This window comes from Tenrec ecaudatus, chromosome 14, assembly GCF_050624435.1.
Source record: "Tenrec ecaudatus isolate mTenEca1 chromosome 14, mTenEca1.hap1, whole genome shotgun sequence".
NCBI lineage: Eukaryota > Metazoa > Chordata > Mammalia > Afrosoricida > Tenrecidae > Tenrec > Tenrec ecaudatus.
Window position 1 is genome coordinate 83,170,281 of NC_134543.1, and position 18,751 is coordinate 83,189,031.

At 51.0% G+C, this 18,751-nt stretch overlaps 1 protein-coding gene and 1 long non-coding RNA gene across 3 annotated transcripts; one reads left to right on the forward strand and one right to left on the reverse strand.

Moving 5' to 3' along the window:
- Positions 1 to 15: 15 nt before the first annotated feature.
- LOC142426298 (bcl-2-like protein 2) lies at positions 16 to 17,954 on the reverse strand. 2 transcript variants are annotated; one of them, XM_075531804.1, is made up of 7 exons: positions 4,736 to 5,092; positions 4,277 to 4,391; positions 3,572 to 3,639; positions 3,148 to 3,254; positions 2,718 to 2,805; positions 2,176 to 2,327; positions 16 to 1,298 (listed from the first exon to the last, which is right to left on the reverse strand). In XM_075531804.1, exons 1-7 carry the CDS (start codon positions 5,075 to 5,077, stop codon positions 1,259 to 1,261), a joined length of 912 nt encoding a protein of 303 aa, XP_075387919.1. In that variant the 5' UTR covers positions 5,078 to 5,092; the 3' UTR covers positions 16 to 1,258. The 2 variants fall into 2 exon arrangements, with proteins under 2 accessions (XP_075387919.1, XP_075387920.1); XM_075531805.1 differs by lacking the exons at positions 16 to 1,298; positions 2,176 to 2,327; positions 2,718 to 2,805; ... (2 more) ...; positions 4,277 to 4,391; positions 4,736 to 5,092 and adding exons at positions 13,514 to 15,995; positions 16,589 to 17,028; positions 17,505 to 17,592; positions 17,895 to 17,954.
- LOC142426299 (uncharacterized) lies at positions 5,376 to 12,860 on the forward strand. The gene is made up of 3 exons (XR_012779738.1): positions 5,376 to 6,190; positions 10,043 to 10,093; positions 11,135 to 12,860. It is a non-coding gene; the product is annotated as an uncharacterized LOC142426299 (long non-coding RNA).
- Positions 17,955 to 18,751: the final 797 nt, after the last annotated feature.

The window sequence follows — 18,751 nt, forward strand, 5'->3', positions numbered from 1 at the left end:
TAAAATCTCATTCTACCAGGGATTGGGGGGGGGGGGAGCAGTTGGAGACACAGGGCAGCAAGGGGGGGGGAATCTAGTTTAGTAATCCACTTCCAGTTAAGTTTTAACAGGGCACACATACAAGTGCCATTAAGTCACACTCATTTGGCCACTGTTATTCTCTCAAGCTTGGTTTAAATTCACCTCTCAAATGCCAATCGGGCTGCAAGCTATCCAGAAAAATCCACCATCCTTTGCTAAACACAATGTTCCTGCTAGCTGTCATTTAACTCCTACTCCCTTACTTCACAAATGGAACCTCCCCTCCACAACACTAATACTTCCACAAAACAGAATTAACAGCCACCTGGGAACACAGCTAGATAAATAACCCTTACACCCAAAGCCAATTATTATTTTCAAAAACAACTTTTATTCGTGACACATTTTTTTTCTTAAAAATTCCCACCCCCCTGGAAATGAGCTAAAAAAATAAACAAAATCCACCTCCCACCTCCCTGTTGCCACTTCCTCCCATTCCCTCCAAATAAAAGGGGGGAAAAAAGGCAAAGGAAAACAAAACAAATTAAAAAAAAAAACCTGGAGGGGGGAAAAAAACACCCCAAGACCCCTGAAACAAGGTAGTGCGTTCCCCTGGGGGACAGGGGAATTTTACACTGGAGCCGCTGGGAGCGGATGGAGATCTTCCGGCTACAGAAACCTGCAAAGAAAGACACTCAAACAGAAAAAGAAACACAAAAGGAAACAAAACAGATCACCAGGTCATCTGGAGGGGCAGGGAGCAGAGAAGATGGGGGGAGGCAAGAGCTGGCAGGACAGGAAGCAGGCAGGAGGGTGAAAGGCAGGGAGGAGATGGAGGGAAGGTCACAAGCAGAACAGATTGGTGTCCTTCCAGAGCCCTGGGTGAACAAAAACAACCCTACCACCCATGCCCACCTACCCTTGAGCAGCCCCCAAGGGGTGAGGTGGGACAGGGAAACGTGGGAGCAGCTTGCGCAGTTGAGACGTGTCCATGGCGACTCCCCAGGGAGCGAGCAGCCCTACCCCATCCCTGGGCCTTCCCCTACGCCCCAAAGCAGGTCCCTCCTCAGCAGTTAGTTATGGGATTCTCCCCCCTTCCACAGTATATCTTTTTTTTAAAAAATATTTTTTTTTCCATCAAGGTCATCTTCTGTTTTTCTTTTTTTTTTTTTTAATTCTTTTTTTTTTTCTCTTTCCTCTTTTTTTCCTCTCTCTCCTCCTAATACACACTTTTTTTTTAGTAAGGGCAATACCATGATGTCGCTCTAGCCCGGCCCCTGGAAGAAAGAAGGAGAGTTAGGTGTTAACATGATCACTGGATATTTATTTCCATACAAGCCCCTCCCCATGGGTCCTTGCCCCAGTTACTGTGAAAGAAAGGGGCAGAGAAAATTTCAAGTGTCCTAAAACTGACCCCCAAAGCCCCAAAAGTGACACACGTGAAAGCAGACGGGGCACTTCTTGGTTAACAGTGACAATAAAGAAATGTGTACGAGACACAGGGGGAGGGCGGCGACTCCCCTTGTTTGAGCCAGCTGTCCACTTTAAAGCTCTTACTCGAGGCCCTCACATTTTGGAAGCCCTCAACTCCTGGGAGCAGACTGGGTGAGCTTACAAAGCACCCACATTTCTATTTAAAGGTAGAGACTAAAATATATCAATAACATGAGCTGTGCCCAGTCAGAAAGTTAAATCCTACAAAGCACTAGCTACCTTGAAGAGCAAATCGCTCCACAGCCTCCCAGTACTCTTGCTAGTGAGGATGGACTAGCCCTCCAAGGGAGGCTCAGACATCAGCCCTCCCGGGTCTGAGAACAGCAGCAAGTACCCCAGCAGCGTTCTTACTGCCTGCCTGCCCCAGGGCTGTCCTTTCCTTTAGTCCTCCAGTGCAAACAGGCTCAGGGCCACCAATTCCAAAGGAGGGAACCAGGCTGGGGGAGGAAGCAGCTCTCAGAACAGAGCCCTTATCACCAATTTCTGCTCCAGAAAAGATGAAGACACTGCCTGGCCTCCAACTACCTTCCTCACCCTGCACAGGCAGGAGACCAAGTCCCTGGAGACCGAGGGAGGGGAGGGGCCTCAGGTCGAGAGAGAAAGACATATACAGGGCTCATGGGAAGCGAGGAGGAGGAGGAGCAGCCCATCTATCCTGACCTGTAGACGCGACCCCGAGGCCTGCTGTTGAAGCCACTGTAGAACCGAGCGCGGGAGCTGTTGTAGTTGGTGGTCCGGGCCCGGTAGCGCGCTCGTGGGAAGCCCCGGTCTGTTGTGCTGATGCCCGGTCTGTTGGTTCGCTTTGGGATAACCTAGGAATGAATGACAGACTCCACTCACTGCTCAGACATCCAGTTGATTCCGACTCATAGGAACCCTATAGGTAGGACAAGGTGGAACTGCCCTTACGGGCTTTCTGAGACGGTAACTCATGACAAGAGTAGACAGCCTCGCTTTTCAGAACAGGTGGCTTTGAATGGCTGGCCGTGTGGTCGGCAGCCCGTGGTTAATGGACATTCATTAGGAAGGAGGAGCTTCTAAAAGGCAGCAGAGAAAATGCCACTGTCTTTTCTTCCCATGGTTTCCAAGAACTCTGTGAAGCCCTAGAGCACAAAAGTAAGCCCTGCAGGATGCTGGGCTTACCACCACCACCCCCTTCCACCCGCCCCCCAAAAGACAAGAGGAACCGGCATGGGTCTTACCTTGATTTGTCTTCCTCTAAAAAGGGACTCATCTAAGGCCAAGGAGGTCCTCACTGACTCCTTGTCTGAGAACTCTATGTATGCAAACCTGAAAGAGTTTGTAATTGAGGCTGCAGATAGCTAGCTCAAAGGCCCAATACAACTTGCAGACGGATCTGTTTGGGTGTATCATTTGTCAAAATTCCGGACACTCTTAGACAACAATAGAGCACCCAAGGAGCTTAGATGTTCCTAAGAGTGTAACCAGCTGGAGCCAGGTATTTGTGTTCTTCTACCTCAAGAACTCACGTATTAGCTGACCCACTTCGTTTGTATTAACTGAACCCTACAGGGATACATGTGCAACCCCCAAGACCTACCAATACTAAAGCTGTACTTATTTCAACAACTTAAACTGATCAAAAGGATCTTAACTTACTTTTCTACTTACCCTTTGGGGTGGCCACTGAATTTGTCACAGAGTATGGTAACGCGATTGACTGAACCACAGCCATGAAAGTGTGCCTCCAGCTCTTCGGCTGTTGCACCATAGTCCACCTGATTTGGGGGAGGACAAAGGGGGGGCATATTTCACAAGACACGGAGCAAACTCCAACACCCATTTCAAAAAGCTCTCTGCATAGCTTTTAGACTGGCCCCTCATATACATAAAGAAACTAAGTCTGGTTCTTAAGGAACAAATTTACTTTTCACCCCAGAGCCACCGCTGATCATTGACTTTTATATCCACCCCCCACACCACCCCTGCTAAAACCTACCACCTATGTTGGAGGGAGCCCTTTCACACCCCACCAAATAAGTGTTCCATGAGCCCCCCCCACCTCCCCAAGGCTCAACAGGGCCCCACTACATACATTGCCAACATAGATGGACCGAGCATCAGCCTCCATCTTCTCCTCAATGGACATGATCACGGGGCCAGCTTTGAACAAGAAATAATTAGGAAATGGAATGATTTTCTACTCTACCAATCCATGCGTCCTCCACCCCTAAACCACCACCGGAATAAAAGCTCAATGAAGGCTGAGTTGGAGCTGTTGTTCCTGGTCCCCAATACTCTGAACAGTGCCTAGCACACAGTAGGCAACCACTAAATAGCCACGGAAGGAAACGATGTACTACAATCATAAGAACAGCACAGCAAATCCCAGTCCATGATTCGGCTGTACAGCTCTGGTTTAAGTACCTTGAAATGCGAACAAAATTAAGTGGGTGGGCCGAGGCACTAGGGTAAAGCCCCCCTGTGGCTGGGCGGTCTTTCTTAGAGACTCCCGGTAACTGCAGGTTCTCTAACTCAGAGAAGAACATTTAGACTTGAAGGTCAAATACTGCAACCTCCTCCAGGAAAAGCCCAGCAAGAACAAAGAACACATTTTGGACGGGGACAAAGGAAGTCGAGCCTGCCATCGCCGCCCCGTGGGTTCTGTCCCCTAAGTCGGAGGCACGCACACCTCGAAGCGGACCGCTCAGACGGCAGCTCCGGGGCGCCTCGGTCCTCTCTCGCTGCAAGCTGGCCGGCGCGAGGACTCGGGGTCCGCGTGCCGGTGCCGGTTACTCACCATTGCCCGGCGGCGGGCTCATGTTCATCTGCTTCTCCACTTCGTTCTGCAGCTCCTTGAGCTTCTCGGCTTCTTCCTCCATCTCCCGGACTCGAGCTTTGATCGCTTCCAGCTCCTACAACGAGCGCGGAGGGCGATGGAGAAGGGCTTGCGAGGAACCGGGGCAGGGGCCGTGCCTCGCTCCGCGGCACGCGCGCGGCCCCAGCCACCCCCCGCCCCGCGCGGGGGGCGCGACGGAAAGGAGCGCAGGTTACCTTCTCTCCAACAAGGCTAGCCACCCATGACACCCCAAGTAACCCGCCGGGGCCCTTCGGGCGGCCGAGGTCCCCTCCCCGGCCCGGCCCCAGCCACGTTATTCCCCGCCCACCCAACCCCCCGGCGGCCGCCCGCTCGCTCGCCCGAGCTCGGCGCCTCCCGTGACCCGGCCGCCGGCCCGCTCGCGCGCCCTCCTTCCCTCACCGGGTCCTCAATGGCGCTGTCCCCCGGGTCCCCCTCGACCAGTCCCGGCTCCTCCTCCTCCTCCTGGCTGCCGGGGGCTCCCGAGCCAGGCCCGGGGCCCGGAGCTCCCGGGGGGGCGCGGGGCCGGGGCGGCTCCTCTTCGGGCTCGGGCTCCAGCAGCAGCTCCCCAGGCTCCAGTTCCTCAGACTCCAGGCCGTTCCCGTAGTCCCCTGCGCCCCCCGGGGCCCCCTCCCCGGCCTCCCCACCGGCCCCGGGCACAAGATGGCGCCGCCGCCCCGGCCCGGAGCCCCGACCGCCCGCAGCCCCCGCTGCTGCCGCCGCCGCCGCCGCCGCCGCCGCCATCGCCGCTCAGACTGGGGCCCGCCGCCCAGCGATTGGAGAGCTGCGTGGGCCACGCCAAGGGCTCATTAGTCGAGCCTCCTGCCTGTTACCACGAGCTCGTAGCCCATTGGGGAATACTGCTTGGCAATCAAGGAAGATCCCGCCTCTAAGGCGGGACACTGCGCCAAATGCTCAAATCCCGGTAGGGGAAAGTCGTCTGTCAATCAACCTACGTCCCGCCTCCTTAGGTAACAATACCGCTACGCTGTGACGACATTCCTGCCATTTCCCCGCCCATGGGCGGGCCCATGATGGGTTTGACGCCTCCTGATTGGCCCCTGGCCTAGATCAAGTGGGACGGACCAATCTTCCGGGCGCCTCACCGCAGTGGTCCAGTAACGGATGCCGATTGGTTCGCGAGATTCGAAGACCTGCCACCACCAGCCCTCTACTCGACAGGTGAACTTTGACCCCAAACGGATTGCCCTGGTTAAAGCCCGGAAAGCCCGAGGTCACATGACTGAGTGCCTGGAGGCCGCCATCTTGGCTTGAGTGGTCGCCAAGGAGGGAGCTCTCGGCAGGCAGCGAGCGGAAACCTCGCGGCGCGTTCTGGGGACGGGCCTGCCCAGGAGAGCGCCCGAGGTTGGACTGAGGCTAGGGACGGAGAGCTCGGAATGGCGCGCTTCGGGAGGACGTTCCCGTGGCTCATCGGGCCACGGGCGCCACCATTCCCAACCAGGAAGCGGGGCGGAACGCTGTTCTCCATCTACCAGTCCTGAGCCCTGATCGACCCGCCCTCTTCCCACGCTCTGCGCTGCTCCAGTTTCAGCCGGTGTCTCAACTGCCGGGTCGCACCTGTCACCCACAGGCTGAGGAGACCAGCTCCTACCCAGAAACGCTCAGGGCCCGCATGTCTCCGCACCCCTCGCTCCACAGTGTGCCCGCACCCAGACCCGAGCCTCTAAACCAGCAGTGCTTTAACCAGCCTCTGTCAACTCTCCCGCGAAGACCCCCTCCTCGCCGCCGGGAACACGCATCTTTTAGGCCCTTTTCCAGCCAGGTCGGGCGCTGGAGGTGAGGGGTGGGCCTATTCGCGCTCGTCTCGCGGCATCGTCCGCACAGAACACGTGCGTGGTGAGTCCTCGATGCACAGGCTGCCTTGTTCGCTGTCTGGGGCCGCCCTGCGGCCTGGTGCTTTCCGGATCCCCAAGTCCCCCGGCCCCCCAAGTTCAGTCCCACCTTATCACTGCAACCAGAGCGAGCGACCAGCCCTAACCGGGAAAGGCCCATTGTAAATAGGCAGAAACGGCCCATTTTTGCAAAAACCACTGCCAGCAAGTCGATGTGGACTCACGGTGACCCTACAGGACTGGGCAGAAGGGCCCGGTGAGTTTCCGAGGCTAGGATAGAAAGCCCGTCTTTTTCCTTGAAGGCTGGTGGTTTTGAACTTCACACCTCGCGGTTGGGAGCCCAACGCGTGACCGCTATGTCACCAGGGCAAGGATTTCTGAAGCCAAATAAAGTGAGGTTTGAGAGCTGAAATCACAGACGCCCAACCAGAAAGTGTCAAACAACCCCAACCAATTGTGTGAGGTGGCAGAGAGGCAGAAGGATCCAGAAAAACGGAGATCCCTGTTAGCAAGCAACAACAAAAAACAGACTTCTCACTTGTGCAAAATGTTTCCCTCATCCCAATTTGTAACGTACCTCAGGAACTGGGGGACTGGAAGCTGAGCCACAGGCGCTCATCACTACTTCGGGACCAGCCATCCCAGGCGCCGGCAATCTGGGCGGACTGGTTGAGCACCACAGACAAGCTCTGAAAGATGGTGATCTCTGGAACAAAGGTCTTCACGGATTGGATCAGAACCTGATCGAGATTTGGATGATTTATTAGTGTCTCATTTAAACTAAGCAGGCCAACTAGGAGAAAATAGGATTAAGAAAATGTTTTTTAATTTTATTTTTGATTCTATACTAGGTTAGGCTCCTTAATACCTCATTTAAACCGGGGGTGGGGGTGGGGTGAGGAAACACTCCAGGAAGTAGATTTTTCCAAACTATGTCCTTTTGGGGGAGGGGAGGGGCGTGGTAGTGAGTCTTAAAGAGTATGCAACTTGTTCACTATTGAGTAGTGAACAGGGAGCTTCAAAGCTAGGTTTCACAGCTGAGATCATAATGACTGAGATCTGCTGTAATACCCCAAAATTACATTATGTTATGTATCGTAATGAAATTTGGAGAAAGACTAAATCCCGACACTAGATAATGGTAAATTATGATAATATCCTCATCAAAGATTATTCACCTATTAAAAGGTTTACATATAGTGTGATAACAAGCAGAGACATTTTTGGTTAGGTCAAAAAAGTAGAATATAAAATTATGCATGAAATATTATTAACCCCATACTGTCCATTCCCAATCAGAGATGAGGATAGAGTAGAACTGACCCATAGTTTCCTAGCTATAAATCTTAGAGAAGCCAACTGCCTCTTTCTCCCTCTGAGCAGCAGGTGATTAGCAGCTGAGTGCTTTAATCACTGTGCCACCAAGTCTCCTTATGAAATATGATTACAACTATGCATATCTGAATTTTAAATTAGGCATGCGGGGGGGGGGGGGCGGGAAGAACATGTCCCAGAAAATCTTTGTTTTTTAGTTACTCATATCAAAAACTTTAAAAATGTTGAGACTTAACCCAGAAGTTGTATTTCTTACAATTTGTTCTAAATAAATCACCTAAAAAGTGGGTAAAGATCTGTAAAGAAACACATCCATCAGAGTGAAAAAATGTCAACACATGTCCCAGGGGAGATTTTGAAAAGAACCGTCACATAGGATATCATTTCATGTAGTCATGATGCCCTCAAACCATTTTTAATGACAAGGAAAAATGTTCGCAATACAATGGTCAACTAAATTTAAGTACGCAAAATTCTATGTACAGTATGATCATAAAATATAAAAGGAGATGAAAGACTGGAAAGACACAGGCAAAACTGTTTATAGTGATCAACTCTGGGTAGAATGATTTTCATCCTTAAAATGGTCTGATCTCTAGTTTTCAATAATCATGTTATTTTTAACTCAAATTTTACAAATAACTCCCACTTCCAGGCTTTCTCTAATATGCATATTGATTTTACAAAGAGCTAGGCATTAGAATGCTAGGTGAATTGTGACTTGTAAGACCCTTCTCTATTTGATTGTAAGCTGTGGAAGGCAGGGCACAGCCCTAATTATATTTCATGCCCATTGCCCACCACGGTGTGCTAATAAGTGTGAACCGAATGCTCTTCAGCAATGAAAAAAATTAGTATCTTTCCTGTTGTTGATGCAAACAGAATATCAATGAGATAAGTTTCCCTATGAGAATATATAGATGTTTATACATATTAAGTAATGGTGTCAGATTCACCCATTATGATTAGAATTCTCAAGTACCAACCAACTAAGAAATAGAAAATGATGACATTTTGGAAAAAACAAAATTACAATGATAAAAGGGTGTTATGCTCCAGAAGAGGGGGAAATGTGCCAATACAAGGAAAAAGTAAGTAGAGTTTGGAAAAAGAGAATTTAAGCAAAATGATAGGCTTGAACATCTCCAGTTCAATCCAGAAGTTTCCTCACTAGATAACAAAATATTGGACCTCTTTCTAATCTCATTCCTATTTTAACTCCTTTGAAAAATATCATTTTAGTTGATCATTTTATGGGGACTCTTACAGGTATTATAACAATCCATAAATCAATCACATCAAACTAACTTGTACAGATGCTGCCATCATTTTCAAAACATTTTCCTCCTACTTGAGCCCTGTGATTCAGCTCCTCTTTAATTCCCTCCCTCCCACTCTCCCACCCTTGTGAACCTTTAATAAATTATATATTATCATTATTTCCTTTGAAATGTTATAGTAACATTCTGTGATAGAAAATTACATTGTCTAATATAGTAGCCACTTAATATGTGGCTCTTAAGCATTTTTAATACAGCTCATTTGAATTGAGAAATACTAAAATTATAAAATGCACACTGGATTTTGAAGTTTTGAAGATTTAATATGAAAGGGGAGGAGACGAGTCAGGCAGTGTGCAGGGTAGCAACGATGAAACATACAACTTTCCTCTAGTTCTTAAATGCTTCCTCCCCCCACTATCATGACCCCAATTCTACCTTACAAATCTGGCTAGAGCAGAGGATGTACACCGGTACAGATAGGAACTGCAAACACAGGGAATCCAGGACAGATGACCCCTTCAGGACCAGTGGTGAGAGTGGCAATGCCTGGAGGGTGCAGGGAAGGTAATTTTGTTTTTTCCAAAATGTCATCATTTTCTATTTCTTAGTTGGTTGGTACTTGAGAATTCTAATCATAATGAGTGATTACAAGGATCTACATATAACCTCCTCCATAGGGGATGGACAATAGAAAAGTGGGTGAAGGGAGATGTCAGACAGTATAAGATATGACAAAATAATAATTTATAAATTATCAAGGGTTCATGATGGAAAGGGGAGTGGGGAGGGAGGGGGGAAATGAGTTGATACCAAGGGCTCAAGAAGAAAGCAAATGTTTTAAGAATGATGATGGCAACAACTGTACAAATGTGCTTGACACAATGGATGGATGGATTGTGATAAGAGTTGTATTAGTCCCTAATAAAATGTTAAAAAAAAAAAAGAATTGTACGAGCCCCTAATAAAATGATTTTAAAAGAAAAAAAGATTTAATATGAAAAAAAAGAAAATAGCTCATTGGTAATTGTTTAATATCAGTTACACATTGAGAATTTATATTTTTGCTATATTGGATTCAAATATATTACTAAAGTTTGTTTCTCTTTTGTGTGTGTCTCTCTTTTTTTTGACTACTTCTAAAACTGCATTATGGGGAAGCTTCCAAACATTCATTCATTTCCCCACAGGCGTTTTGAAACTATCAGTATATGGCTTACACTGTATTTCCTACTTGACAGGGTGAAAAAGGAGCCGTGGTAGTGCTGCTGAGTTGGATTGCTAATCTCCAGGTATGTGATTCAAACCCACCAGCTGCTCCTAGAAAGATGAGGCTGTCCGCTTCCTTAAAGATTTAGAGCCTCAGGAACCCTATCACTATGAATTAGACTCAGCTCCCTGTCTGTGGGTAGATGTATAACCTTGGAGCCTTTACCACTTAGCTAGCTCTACTTTGAAGTGTACTCCCATTACCTTCTAATACCCCACCTGCAGCCACTCTCTGGGCCATGGAGGGTCATTTACACGAGGGTCTCCTCTGGGCTGCTTTTACCCTGCCAATATTTTGCTTAGTTAACTTTTTATATATTTTGTACCTGAAAAACCTTTAAGATATTATGACAGAAATGTGTGTTTAAGCAGAACCTACTGTTAGCAAAATTAAAATTAAAAAATTACCCATAATGTACTACCAAGAGATAATCACTTAAGGATGCTCTGGCATATACCCTTTGTGATTTTTTTCTAATGTACAAATAGCTACAGAGGCATACACACGTTTTAGCAAAAAGGGATTATACGGTACATGTATTCTAATCTCTTCATTTTTACCCAATATGATATAGAAACACCTTTTCAAGTCAGTAAGTCCATTTTAAAAATTATTTTTTCCACGCCTGACTCAAAAGCCATCCAGGTATGAGCCACTCTTTAGCTACCTTACTTAAAATCAAAACCTACACATACACCTTCTCAGTCCCTTCAAGGAGTCCTTTTTCTCCATAGCATTTACCACCTCTTACCATATTGTAAGACGGATGTCATTTTTGCTTGTCCCCGATAAGAAGGTCGGCAACACGAGCGCCAGGAACCGTGCTTAGCGCGCAGATGCCGGAATATTTACTGTGTCGTTAAGAAGTGTGTATTCCTTTCTTTCTCTGTTCTCATTTGTTGTCTGGCTGATTTTTAAAATGTTGCTAATTTATATCATGCTTATGTCTGCATTTAAGACCGCTGCTTTTAACATTTTCATAATATCTGCTCTGAAGGAAAAACACAATGTCGCTATCTGTTTGCCAAAAATTGTAACTAAGTGTTGTTCACATTTTTATCAGAAGTGCTGTTTGGGAGCCCTGTCGGCAGGACACATGATCCATGGATTCCTTCCTCAAGACTCTGCCATCCAGCCGTTGTAGTGGCTTTAGATTAGGATTGCCCGGGGGATTCCGAGACAGCAAATCTTTCCAAGGGCAGAAAGCTTCGTCTTTGTCCTGCGCTGTTCCTTGTCATCTGGCGCTTCTGAGTCGGGTTTGACTCCTAGCGAGGACCCTCCCTCTGTACGACAGAGCAGAGCTCCGCCGGCCCTGCGCCTCCGTCCTCACTGCTGTTCTTAGGGTTGAACTCATTGCTGCAGCCACTGTGGAGGGAGGGCCTTCTTCTTTCTCACTGCCTCTCCCCTTCACCAAGCATGACCTCCCTCTCCAGGGACACGGCTCTGCTGACCACATGTCCAACGTATGTGAGACTTTGCTCCCCTAAGCACTCTGGTGCTTCGTCCAAGACAGATCTGGTTGTTCTTTTGACTGTCCACGGGGCTTTCCATATTCCTAGATAGTTCCAAGTTGAGCCCTAGATTCGGCCAGGTCATCACAAGGCAGCAGATATGAGAAAACTGATAGGCTTGGTAGAATAAGCTTACGACCTATTGCGTCCCAAGTTGTTGTTTCCGGAAGAAACAATAGTGCAAACCTCATACTTGGTGCCGGCTATTGCAAGTATGGTTGTCACTACTTCACTCAGTGTCTTCTCACAGTCGCCACAAAACCTTTTGCTCCTCAAGTAACTGATCCAGGCTTTGCGGCGCCCAGCGAGGAGTGTGAACGGCACTGTATGGTGCAGTGCTCTTCAGAGGAGCCACAGCCTTGGGATGCTGCTCATAGGATGCTTCCCACACATTACATCTCCTTTTGGTGTCGGCTCACTGGGAAACCGCGGTCCCTTTACCTCGCCTGTGAAAAGCTAACCTTTCCCATTGTTTTACCTTTTATGTGCTACAGTAAAATGTTGCAGAACTTCTTTTATAACTTGGCAAAAATCGATCAATCAGCCATTAAACCAATCACACAGCAGTGGAGTTAAATGTAACCATTACAGCTTGGTGACATTAACTATTAAGAGCATCTAATAATCTAATGTCATGTTCACCAAGCAACTCTCTATATTTCCCTATAGCAAGAGACTGCAAAGGCAACGCTGCAAGAATTCCATTTATCACACAAACCCCAAACACCAGTCTATTGCACTGGTTTACGCGAAGACTGGACATGGCTGCACGGAATTTAAAAGGAGGACCATGATTCCTGTCAGACATAATTTTGATGTGGTCCTACACAGGAGCTGCAGAGGGGTGGACTACATAACCCCTGGCAAGCCCATCCAACGTCACAGCTTGCAGTAATATGGCTGAAAGTAGATGTTTCAGGGGCCCAGAAGGAAAAGCAGGGGCCCCATCTTGCCAGGCCTACTCTAAGCCGGAGGCGGGCAGCAAGGTGGTGGTGGCTGTGAGGTGCCATCAAGCTGTTTGCAAGCCATAGGGACCCGATGCGCAGCAGAACAAACTGCCCCCTCCCGCACCATCCCACGCGCGTTCCTGTGCAGCAGGGTGTCCATGGAGAAATCCTGTCCCCTCCTCCTAATCAGAGGCTGAGTCACAATTCAGACCTGGCTTCTATCAATCAAAAGGTTGGGGCATATGTCCTTGTGCTTCTTTCCCTTTCTCTGGCAGCAGTCCCAAAGTAACAACACACACACACACACACACACTCTCTCTCTCTCTCTCTCTCTCTCTCTCTCAGTAATGCTTAGGTCAGCACTGATGGAATTCTCCTTTTGTGAGCATTTGGGTGGGGGAGTGGGCTTTGGGGGAAGGTTATATTTGTCTGTTTCAGTCTCTACTCTTTCCCAAATGCCTGTTGCTCTAATTCTTTACCTTAATATCATAACGTGATGATGGGATCAAAGAATGTTCTGATCTGACCCCACCCAGGTGACCAGTGCAGAAGTCACAAACCCTGCTCAATCCTTCTCATGAAACTTCTGGGCGTTATTCATTCATTCATTCATCCATTTATTTATTTATTATTTATTTTTAATACGACCATTACATAGTACACAAAAATAAAAGTCAAATGAACTTGGTATTTATAAATTATTAAATAAAAATACAGGAATATATATTTATATTTATAGAGCTTTTTTCTTTTCTTCTAAACTAACCGAATCTGTTCTCCCGCCATTTTATGATTTAAAAAAGTAAATGGTATATGCCAGAAAATAAGTGGGACATGGGATTAATAACCACAGGATATAGTTGCCCTACTTCTGCTTCTTCCTTGGCCAAAGCAAAGTCCCTATTTGTCCCTTTGGGTTCCGGAGAGCAAGAAACACCCTCTCCATGATTTAATCTTTGAAAAAATGGCAACTACATGACTTCCTTTATTATTATTTTTAATGAAATGGATCTAAAAATTGGGAGCCATCCTCAGCCTTCTTGGCCAAGAGCTAACCCCAAGGAACCATATGGCTCTAGGAGAGTCCCTAGTTTTCCCTGACGGAAGTCTCTGGGGTCCCGTGCCCTGTGAGCTAAGAAGGGCATGACAAGGCAGTCTACCCACTGTGGCCCCAGCCTAGCTACATTTCCAGGAATCTAGACCAAGCCCTTGACCCTTCTCAGGGGTCAAATAGCCTCTCCTCCTACCCAGGGAGGAAGGCCCAGAGCAGGGCATTTTGGTCATGGCAATTTGGTCCTGGTCCCTGCTGCCCCTGCTGCTGCAGGCCCACAGGAGTGCTAACGGCAGGCATCCTGTGGCAGGGGGCAGGCTGCCGTGTCCGCCCCAGACCCGGGGGGCAAGGCTCCAATTTGGAGTCAGTGGTTATCCAACTATTTTTTTCCTTTTCAGCAGCAAACTCCTTAATTCAAATAAAATCTTACCCTGAACCCCGATATGTAAGACAACTCTAAGGGGAGCTGTTCTGTTTGAGGACAAGTAGCCCAGCCTGCTCACCCCACCTCCATAAGGACTCCTGAGGTGAGCCCTACACAACTCTGGGGCTCTGCCAAGCAGTTTGAAAACCACCGGCCTCTTCTGTCCTGAGCAAGTCAGAGACCCCCCCCCACCCCACCCCACTGCCCGCCACAGACCAACTCTGAGTCTGCGCTCTCCACCTAGTCACAGTGGCACAGGCAGCCGGCCACCTCCCCTATAAAGACCATGAAAAAGTGCAGCCCTCTCCACACAGCAAATGTCTGGACTAAACACCTGAGGCCAATTTCAGTCCCACAGTCTCACCAGCACAACTACGTTGCCACATTCTGGGACCAAGAGACAATCTCCAAAAAGAACCAACGGGGTTCTAGCTGGCCGCGGCAGGCAGGGTTCTAGAGCACGTGCAGCGGAAGTCAGCCCTGGCGAGCAGCAAGTCACACCGCACCGGGAGCGAGCGTGCAGCAGTGCAGTCTGACTCTGGGAGAGCGTCTGCAGGGAGTGTTTCCTCTTGGAGAGAATCCGGCCTTCTGGAAGGCCAGCCCTGAAGTGAACAGCCCCAGGGGGTGAGGGCCCGACAAGTAACCATCATGCAAACAGCGCGGCTTCCAAGGAAAGCGGAAGGCTTCTAGGTCATGGGCTTCTAGGTCATGGTCGGTATTCTAGAACCCATGCCCCGGCCCCAGATCAAGCACCATCACCGCCCAGTGCCCCAACAGGCTGGCCACAGCGAGTGCATCCCTCTCACACGGGAGGGCTTTCGAGCTGCAAGGCTCCCCTCAACGCCTCAGCACTGGCCCCACTGTGCTCCCAATCCACGTTTATGTCCGCACACTTGAGGAAAATTAGTTGGAGCCACAATTTAGTGTTTAACTGTGGGTACGGAGGTCCCAGGACAAGAACCCCTCTAGACACCATTGTGCCTCAGTGGGAGAGGAAGGTGGCTGGCAGGCAGGCAGGCAGTGTCAGCTCCTGAAGCCTCCCCGCCCAGGCTCCAGGCTCCTGGCCCTGCCTATCTGTCAGAGCCCAGGAGGCAGCAGCAAGTGCAGGGTGCACAGGACGGAGGTGAGGAAGGAACCCGGCCAGCTGCTGACCACTCTCTCCTAAGTCCTGCTCACCACTTTCTGCGGGCAGGGCCAAGGCCTCGGTCTGGATACAGTGTTGCACCCTGCCCTCAGCCTTGAGGCTTCAGGACAGAAGGGGGGAGGGAGGGGCATGGGAGGTTAGGAGCAGGGGCAGGGAAGCAGCCCTTCTGGCCACAGCAACAGGGGATGTGTTCTCCGAGTAGACTCCCACTGCCAGCAGCTTAGACAAGCAGCCCAGCATGCACACGAGCACGTGTGCACATGCACACACATGTCCAGGGAGCCCGCTCTCAACAGCCGCTTTGCACGAGTACCTGAGAACCCCTTCATCCATCCAAAGCAATGTGCCTTCTGCCTTCTCCCCAAATCCCCCTCATCCAATGGAGATGCAACCCCTGGGCAAGCTCCCCTTTTCCCTGGGGCTGCACCCCAAGCTCCAGGCAAGGTGCTGCATGCCCACCATAAGCATGATCCCTCCCACCTCCCCCTTTCCCAGGGATCACTCCACCTGCTGGCCCTCTGATCATCCCAATACATCCCCAGTTCACCCTTCCTTCCACCTGCCGGCCACACACCCTGCCCTGCCCCTGCCCTCCCTGTTCCTTGCCCATCCATTCACGGGACTTCTTCCCAGGCCAATGCTCTGTTTGCTTCGTGCCCTCCCAGCCATACTTAGTCCCACCTAGCCTTGCGCTGCCTCACTTGCTAGCAAAAAAGGCCCCTACAGTTACCAGGGCCCCCAGTGCCACGGCCCCTGTCAGCACTGTCCTCACTGAGGCCCAGTTCCCCTCCCGCAGGCGCCGCGCCTCCTCCAGGGCCCCGTCCCCGTACAGAGCTGTGAACTCGGCCTGTGGGAGAGAAGGGAAGTAGGAGAGAAAGGAGAAAGGGCTATCAGGACGGGGAAGAGTGGAGAAAAGGAGGAGGCGTTCCCATTCCGTCCACTGTGAACACTACCTCACACCCAGCTCCTCCCTGGCCAACCTCTGCTACCTAGAAGCCCCCTCTCACCCCTGTCCCCAGGGCCCCCGGTGCTCTCCCCCTCTGAGTGTCTGGCTCATTTCCCCCCCTCTCCCTCTCTTGCTTTGGTCAGGACTAGTGTCCTTCACCAAGGCAGGGCTGACTGCCCCGCCCCCAGCCCAGGAGTCAGGTGGGTGGGTAAGGTCCCTGACAGATGGAGGCCTTGCCTGACACCAGGTCCCTGAAGGTGGGCCTTGGGCACTATGTATTCTGTGTCCTGCTTTGGACCCTGAGCCCATTCAGTGAGGCTGCCTGGCAGCCCGGGCAGAGTCCAGTGCTATGCCCGCAGTCCCATCGAAGACTCAGCCCCCCACGCCTCGCCACCCCGCCAGCACAGCAACCCCCCCAAATCCAAGCCCCCACCTTCCCATGGAGATGAGCTTTGCGGAGGGGCTTTCTGAGCAACCACTGAGAAGCTTCTCACCCAGCCCCCGCTGCTGCGGATCCAGTCAGCCAGCCGCGTCTCCAGGTAGACCACCATCCACTCCTGCACTTGCCCAGCCAGTGGCTCCATCTCCTTGTTGACACTCTCAGCACACAGCGCGGCCCCAAAGACAAAGAAGGCCACCAGGCGGCCCCAGTTGGGGCCCCCTTGGAAGAGTTCATCAGAGACCTGGGTGAAGCGTTGCTGGGCTGAGCCAGGAGTCACATGCAGCTGGGCTGCCAGGTCCGAGAAGGTGCGCCGGAAGCGGGTCTCAAACTCATCTCCAGCTGCTCGCATGGCTTGGTGCAGCGGGTCCGCTGCTGGGCCCTCCCCAGGGCCAGCTCCACACACATAACCCTTCTGCCTCAGTTTGTAGCCCACAAAGTCTGCCACCAGAGCCCGTGTGTCTGGCGCGGAGGCTGGGGTCGCCATGCGGACAGCTGTAAGGGTCAGGGGTAGAAGACTGGCATGGATCCGTGGACAGGGATCCCATCCCCAAGGGGCATTTCTGTTTGGGCCAGCCCAGAGGGGTAGGAGAGGTGTGGGCGCGGGGCAGGAGGCGGGTGTGTGTGCTGGGAGGGAGACCACTAACCAGGCCAGGAGGAACAAGGACCAGGGAATGAAGTCATGGAGGGGGCTGGCTGTGAAACTCAGATGATGCCAAATGAAATGTAAAGTAAGTACATTTTATTTCTCAAACACTTTAGACTGTTTTTTTCCCCCCGTAATAAGACAGCCACTAGGGCCCATGTGACTCCCCCAGGCCTACTGTCTGTAGTGCACACCTTTTTAGCTGGAGAAAGGGGCTGAGGGCATTTCTAGGAGTGAGACAGGAGGTTGTTGGCAGGGGTGCCAGATGGGGGAGGTGGGAGAAGCAGGGGGGTGCCCAGGGTAGAGAAAACAAGGGGACACTCACCCAGCCTGGATGGCAGCTCTTAGGACCCAGCACTGGTGGCAGGGAGCCCCCAGCTGGGGCCTTTCATCCTCCCAGCCAGCTTGGTGCCCTGGGAAGGGGAGGGGGAGATCAGAGCTAGGCAGGGAATGCCAGGGAGCAGGGTCTGGCCTGGGAAGGGCTGGGGTTCCAGCGCCTGGGTCTGAGCCCCTGTCCCCTCCGGTCTGCCAGCTGTGTGGCTGAATCCGTGTTTAATGACTGTCCTCCCTCCCGGGAAACCCACAGCCCAGGGCTTCCTGCCGCCACCATCTCTACTCCTAGCTCCCACGGGGGCAGCCCAAAGGCCCAGCTCCTCCCTTACTCCCACCCCAGCCGGTCTCCAACCCCGCCCGCCTGCCAGGTTAGAGATCTCACGGGCCGCCGCCGGATCCGGGCCGTTTCCTGGTGCAGGAGCTAGGAGGGAGGGAGGGAGGGAGGGAGGAAGGGAGGGAGGGAAGGAAGGAAGGAGGAGAAAGGGGGGGGCAGGAGGGAGGACCCGGCGCCGGGTGATGATGGGGCCCAGAGATGCGTCCAGAGAGAGGGGCGGGGCTGGGACGCCAGCCTGGCAAGGGCCACAACTTGGAAAGAGAGAGCTGCTGAAGGTGAGGGGAGAGCCAGGCCAGAGGACACCCGGCCCCGCGGGGCTGGCTCCTACGCCTCAAGGCTGCCCACAGAATCTCAGAGGAAATGCAAAACTTCCAGAAGGTTTCTGATGTTACATGTACTTGTTGAACTTTTCCAGCCTCAGAGTGGGAGTGGGTAACTAGGAAGAATCTCCCATTTCCCTGCTGTGGGGACCTCAGGCTAGGTGCTGGGCTCCAAACCTGCCCCCACCCTCTGCCCTCCAAGGCCTTTAATGGAGACACCAAGCATCAAGGAAACAAGACTGGCATCACAAGCGGTTCATGCAGATCACGTTTCCCCTTCTTCTTCTGTGGTCAGCCTTTCTTTCTATTCTTTAACCCAACAATATAGACGGATGGAGAGAAAACTACAAGTTTCTCCCCACCCACCCACCTCGAACCTCCACGGAACCCTCCCGAGAGGTCGCCAACGTTCAGGTTGATGTTTAGCCTTTGGGATTTTGCAGATCCAAAATGTGTTTATATATGTGTGTGTACACACATGCACACATGTCTATTCAGGCATACAAACATACAGATTTCTATTACACAGACAAAATCATATGGTAAATCTTGTTCAGCAACTGGACTTTCCCCACGATACAGGAG

Coding starts and splice junctions, on each gene's coding strand:
- LOC142426298 (XM_075531804.1), bottom strand. CDS start 5,077: ATGGCGGCGGCGGCGGCGGCGGCGGCGGCAGCAGCGGGGGCTGCGGGC. Junction 3,255..3,571: donor GGTCCATCTATGTTGGCAAT/GTATGTAGTGGG, acceptor CCCCCAAATCAG/GTGGACTATGGTGCAACAGC. Junction 1,299..2,175: donor CCTCGGGGTCGCGTCTACAG/GTCAGGATAGAT, acceptor TCTTTCTTCCAG/GGGCCGGGCTAGAGCGACAT.